The 6,763-nt window shown below is 36.4% G+C and overlaps 1 protein-coding gene across 1 annotated transcript in view; it reads left to right on the plus strand.

Moving 5' to 3' along the window:
* Positions 1-6,763, plus strand: part of DCDC2 (doublecortin domain containing 2) — a 67,522-nt gene that overhangs the window by 23,441 nt on the left and 37,318 nt on the right. The window contains exons 5-6 of the mRNA XM_009582114.1: positions 4,511-4,657; positions 5,576-5,630. Of these exons, the coding sequence (XP_009580409.1) occupies positions 4,511-4,657; positions 5,576-5,630 (202 nt within the window). The remainder of the gene's footprint in view (positions 1-4,510; positions 4,658-5,575; positions 5,631-6,763) is intronic.

The raw sequence follows: 6,763 nt of genomic DNA on the forward strand, positions 1-6,763 counted from the left end.
CTGGGAAATTCCACTGTAAGAAAATTAAAATACATTAAAAAGCCACAAAATGGAAATATATTGACTCCAAGTAACCTTCAGGTTTCATTTCAACTGCTGTATAAAAAAAGAAAAACCTCAGTTTGTTTCAACTGGTATTTCTTGATTAAACATTTAGTTAGCAGACATGTAATAATACAATAATAATGCAATATATTTAGTATTAATAATTAAGTTACGTGTCAGAAAAAATAAATGAGCATGGTGAAGTTGGTGAAAATGTTAGGAATGTGCAATAATAGATGCGGTCCATGTTCTTTTTAATTTTGATAGTTCTTTAAATTCATTGGGGCAAACAATTTCAAGGAAAATATTATAGATTCTTCAGTTTTTGAAGACCTGTGCTATGACTAGGATATGCTTTATACTCAGCCAGTTCAGCCTCCTAATAAGAGCCAAGGCTAAAGTTGTAGTTGGGGGGTTGCCAGTTCCAGTATCTCAGCTGATCTGAGTTGTTGTGGTATCCCAGGAATAGGATGTGACCTCTTTGATAGGTAAGTTTCAGTCCCTTAAGGCTTCTACAATGTAAAATAAGCTCTCTAAAATAGGATTTGTTAATTGTTGCAAGTTTTAGAGCAAAATGATGTATGCAGTTTCCATGAGAAACATTGCAGTGTAAGTGGCCTGCCAAGGTGTGTACTGGCAAATTACTGACATTCCAGTGTTGCCCCATGCAGAGCACATTACAGAAATCCGTTCCTCAGATGGGAAAGGGCCTTTTGTGGAAAATCATTCTTCACAGCTTACACAATGTCTGAGGCTAAGCTTGCAAAATCTTTCTCAAATCAGTGAAGATAAAATAGTATTTCAGTTCTTCCGATTGCTCTCCCAGAGCTGATACAGACGATAAAAGATTAAGGTAATGCTATCTGTTGACTATTAGCTCTCATCTAATTTTTCCTCTCAGCCTTGCATTTCTTTGCTCCTGTTATCTGTCTACTTAGCACTTTTACTTGCGGTAAAGTAAACCTACACACATATTGCAGCTCTCTGGATCTGATTGTCAGCTAGTGTAACTTGGAAGTGAGCAAAGTAACAGCTGTTTACAACATACCAGTTCTTTCTGCTCTCAGGTTGTTTAGCAATTTCAAAACCTTTCACATTTTATTCTCATTACTTAGTGTCACTCCTTGGTGAAACTGAATGATGTACATGAAAGCATAAATCATTCTGTACAGAGCTAAGATTGCTTTTGAGAAGTTCCCTTCAGTGCTCAGTTTTAATCCTTTAAAAAATAAGATAATGTACGTGACATTTCAAATTATTTAATGTTTTCCTTTTTCTGGTTTTCTATTAACCCAGTTTTCATTTTCTTTTCCTTAAAATGCTAGGAATACATATTAAATACGTTAGTAAAGTGATCGTTGTTCTTTAATAAGTTACACATTAATTGCTGGGCTTTACTGAAATTGTGTTAGCATTAGGGGAGGTCCTGTAAGACCACTGATGCTGGGAAGATATAATTTCTCATTAAAGAAGGATAAGTGGAATTACAAGAACCTGCATTATGTATATGGCATTTTTTCTTTTCTATGTTATTAGCATACATACAAAGCTGCCAAGTCTTACGCAGTTTCACATGTGGCTTTAAAAAAAAAATTATTATTCATCCCCATCAGAATAGGGATGTAAGTAAGAAATATGAGAGAGGAGACAACGAGAAAGTAGCTTTTCTGCTTGCCAGATTGTGCATGGGGTTGGGGTACAGCCACCTGATGGGCACGTACCTGGTGCATGGGCAATTGGGCATTTGGGGATATTGGTCCTACAAGTTGTGTCTTTGCTGTCTCCTTTGTCAGCCTGTATGCTTGCTTTGTTTTGGCTGCCACTTTTTGGCTTGGCTTCAGGAGGGAAAATGGAAGTCCACTGATATTCCACAGGACAAGCCCTAGGTCATCCCCCAGTGACCAGAAGAAGTGACCACAAGGACATCTTTGTTGCATAATACTAGCCAGAGAGAACCCAGCTGGTCTTTGAATGGTTGTGGCCAGGTGGGTGGGTAGAAGGCTTCAGAAGTGAGTGTCACAAAATTTGTGTGATGCTTTTTAAGTCAATAGTCACTTATTTGTTTGAAGTTCCATTTTTTTAAAATGCATTTTTAATTTCACTTTCATCTTCAGTGACTGATTATGTTTGATTCAGTTATTATGGTTATTATTTTCAGGGTGAAAAATAAAACTAGAGACTGCCAGATATTTGTCCGTAACATTTTCGGGAATTCTATTAAGCTAAAACTTTTCAGAATTAAATATAATATTAAAACACAAGCAAAGTGAAAGATTGGGAGCAAAAACCCACAGCCATGTTTGTATGTATCCCTATATACCTGCAGCACCATACAAATATATAAAACAGTCCTTAAACTGTGGTACATCAATTTGCTGTTTTTTCCCCCGAGTTCCCCAAAGCAAAATGTAATCGTGCAAAACACAGTGACATTAATTCAGAAATAGGCTTCTTGCTGATTTTTAGATTGCTTGTTTTATTTTCATTGTTTGTGTGTAACTGATGTCATCTGTATGATAGTGAAACATAAATTGCCCTTTGAATTGCTGGCATGCCTGTGAAATGTTTGCACTAAAAAGTAAATATGAGTAGTACAGACGGGGTGCTTCAGAGTTAGCATACCTCTTTGCAAGGGAGTAGCAATGTGATCAATATTTTGAAAAGCTGTAATTTCACCTTCAAGAATGTTTGGTCTTTGCACTTAGAAAACCAAGGTACTTCTATATGGCAGGAGGCACCTAGAAAATCAAGGTACTTTCATGAGGGGAATATAAGAAAGACATGAACACACTGGAGCAAGTGCAGCAAAGGGCCATGAAGATGAAGGGCTTGAAGATACCGGTCACGTGGGGAGGGCTGGGAGAGCTGGGACTTTGCAGCCTGGAGAAGAGAAGGCTCAGAGGGATCTTGTTAATGTGTATAAATACCTGGTGGGAAGGAGCCAGGCTCTTCTCAGTGGTGCCCAGTGACAGGACAAGAGGCAATAGACACAAACTGAAATACAGGAAATTCCACTTGAACAGAAGAAAAAACTAACATTTTTACTGCAAGGGTCATCAAACACTGGAACAAGTTGACCAGAGAGGCTGTGGTGTCTCCATCCTTGCAGTTATCCAAACCACACCTGGACACAGCCCCGAGCAAACTACTCTAGGTGCTCTGCACGGGGCAGTTGGATTAGGCAGTCTTCAGAGATCGTGTCCAACCTCAGCTATTCTGTGATTCCCGGTTCTATAAGCTGCATCTTTTTTTTTCTGTGTTTATTCAAGGTTGTGCCACCGTGTGTATGATCTTAAGAAGCAGCTTTTTCTCTTTTAAACTGAAAATTTTTGCACTTTATAAGTCAGGGGTGTTCTCAAGGCAGGCTCTTGATATTCTTCCGAAAAGGTTCATTGTATAGGTGTGTATATCATTTTGTATCTCCTTGCATTGTGTTGAAATTTATGAATAACACATATAGTAGCTCCTGTAGAAAGCTTCTAGAAAGGCAATTAAGATGGCCATTCAAAATTCCTGCATTTAGGACTTAAATGCAAAACTGTTAATGTTGACTTTTTAATTCGATATAAATATTGTTGAGTTTTGGAATATGCTTCATAGGAAAGATCTTATTTATTGTTGAATGTTTCCTCCTTCCTCATTGTTTTGACCGTCCTTAAATAAAATCACAAATTCAACAATGAAGTAATTGGGATAGCATAGAAATGTGTTGACTGCCCCTGCTGCCACCACCCCCCGCCAGTCCCTAATGTATTTCTTCCTTCTCAGTAAAGTGTACAAACAGAAATTATTGTGGTAAAAATCTACAGATGTGTAATAGACATATTAATTATTGGTATTGTAGGTGCCTAAGATACACAGCTTCTTGTTATAATGTATTATTGTATTTCCTGCTATTTCCAGCCTTACCCCACCAGGTACAGCCGTGTTCTAACCTTCTGATCTATACAATATAACAATATAAATGCAATATCATCAACTTGGTCTGTGTTAGGTGGACAGGTCCTGGGTTTTCAGTCATGGGGCCATGAATTCCCTGTTCTTTCCAGATTACTGCATAGTGCCCAGAGCACAGATGGGAGGTGGAACTTGGTATGAGAGGGGTCAGGAACTCATGGAATAGATCCCTTCCAAGGTATCAGGGGAAAGGCATTAAAGACCTTCTAAATACAAAGTAATTTATTTCATTTTAGAAATTATGTGAGTATTTAATCTGTCATAGTGCTTCATACTTCATTAGTTTTATATAAACTGTGATTTAGGTCATATTTTGCTCTGTCTTCCCTTGTCTTTTGTTTTTTATGTAGCGCCTGATCATTGTATGACATCCACTGTACTCTATTGGGTTTCATATCTGGAAATCCAACATGGTTTAGTGAGTTTAGATTAACGTAGCTTTCAAAGCTCCTCATACACCTAACTGAATGTTAAGGTTTATTATATTAAGCATTTTCATATTTTTCAGACTTTACACTTTAGATGGAAAACTTGTTCAGAATGGGTCAGACTTGGAGAATGGGCAAATTTATGTTGCAGTGGGTAGAGAAAAGTTTAAGAAGTTGCCATATGGTGATCTGCTGTTTAGCAAATCTACAATAAGAAGGCCACAGGGGTAAGTTCTATAGGTGCTCTCATATGCTTGTGTGTGTCAATTTGTTTACAAAGTACCACCAGTAAAGTACAAAATCATCATTCCAAGAATGAAGGATGGATGGATGGGTTAGTATGGATGCAAAACTTTATTGACAACTTCTGAGAAAGTTGAGATAAAAAAAACAAAAGAGAAAATGGAAATTCAGGAGACTATTTCACCTCATAAACATGCCATTGATCACGTATCACAAAATTAATGTTTTATGTTTGGGTCTGTTTTTGTAGGCTAGAATTGTCACACAATAGAGTCCTAAACTGGGTCTCTGTAAGAAGAAACTTGGGCTTTTAGTGTCTTTGGAAAACATGAAAATAGGGAGCCATTTCATTGAAATAAATGGAAAGAAATGGAAATTTGTCCCACAAATTGGTGTAATTTAGAGAATTTGTCTCATATTCTGCATATAAACTGGAGTGTAATTTATATTTTTGGTTTTTTAGTGAGCAACTGTAGATAATGTGAATAACTTGAAAGTATTTTGGGAAACAGTATTTGCAACAAATGAATTTAAGGACAGTGAACAGCTATGTTGATCAATCGATGTAAACAGAGTTTTATTGAAATTGCTGGAACTTCTCATTATAATAGTTGTAAGGATCTTTCACATAGTATTTCACTGAATACTACTATGCAAATTTTCAGTATATAAAGTATGCATCATGGGGAAATGTAATGCATTTGTTTGAATAACTTAATGATTATGCATTTAAATATAGTCTAGTGAACAGAAATGAGTGATTCTTAGTAAAAATGTGCAATAAATAAAACAATTAACTCTGTTGCTGTAGCTGACTTGGTGTTATCTGACTTTGTTATAGACACATAGTGTCTATGATAGTGACAGTGTACACAATTCTAAGATATGTCTTATTTCTGCAGTTCCAAGGCCTCTGTACTACCTCCAATTGTGGGATCTCGAAAGTCTAAAGGCAGTGTAAGTATCAAGTGCCATAATAAAGTTTGTTTCTAATTTCGCTTCATTCCGGCAGATGGAAAGGCCCTGTCCTTTGGGTTTTAATTAAATCTGAAGAGAAAAAACCCACAGCCACCTGGTGGTATGCTTATTAAAGCTTGATGAATCCGTTGCTATTTGCAGCATCAATTAGACAAAAGATATCTGAGAAAATATTATTGCAATAAAGGCGGCTTTATTTTTTATAAAACCTTCCATAGCAAAGATCAACTGCTGCCCATAAACCTTGTCAGCTATCTTTCTTTATTTGTTAAATCATTTATTCAAATTATACATCTAAAGGAAAAACACAAAACCTTTTACAAAATGTCTTGCAGAAAATGGTGTTTCTGCATGCTGAGTGTGCGTAAGGCCCGAAAACAGTTTCCTGTCTGATGTGTTTTGCCCTAGCTAACCATTAAATACAGAGCTTGAGCCTCCACTGCTTTGTATAGCTGTTTATATGTGTACAAAATGAGTCCACTGTGGATTTAAAACAGCGCCAAATCAGAATATAAGTATCTGTTTGCACCGATTCTGTACAAGTGCGGTTTACTGTACAAGTACAAGACAGCAGAGAGTCAGGCTCACAGTCTGTCATATAATTGTGCTAGTTGATCATGTCCATTCACTGTTTACAAAACAAAAAAGCCTGGAGCTACTAAACAAAATAAGCAATAAAATATACAAGTGTCTGTTCCATTCTATGGAAATTCAGTAGAAGATAAAACCTCAGTAAAGAACATACTTTCAAGTGGTGTTTGTTTTTAAAATGTGAGCTTTACAATTCTAGAATTCATAAATATAACTCATTAACAGTTTTAACTTCTTGCCTCTTCTACTATTACTTAACAGCCTATACAGAAAATTATTTGATATTCACTTTTATTCCATTGGGATTGTAACACACACTGATAACAAGTGTCAAAACTTAAGGAGGCAGGAATATGTACTACTGCTCTTAAATATCTAATGCAACACTTGGACTGGTATAAATCATGCAATTGTTTGCTTTAATTTGATGTCTACAATTTTTTACTATCATTGCTTGGGAGTAACAGTCTGCAGTTTGAATTGGAAGAAGCTGAAATATTGCCGTGCCCTCGTTTCTTTTT

The sequence above is a fragment of the Fulmarus glacialis genome, unplaced genomic scaffold (assembly GCF_000690835.1).
Source record: "Fulmarus glacialis isolate BGI_N327 unplaced genomic scaffold, ASM69083v1 scaffold28517, whole genome shotgun sequence".
NCBI classification, from domain to species: Eukaryota; Metazoa; Chordata; class Aves; order Procellariiformes; family Procellariidae; genus Fulmarus; species Fulmarus glacialis.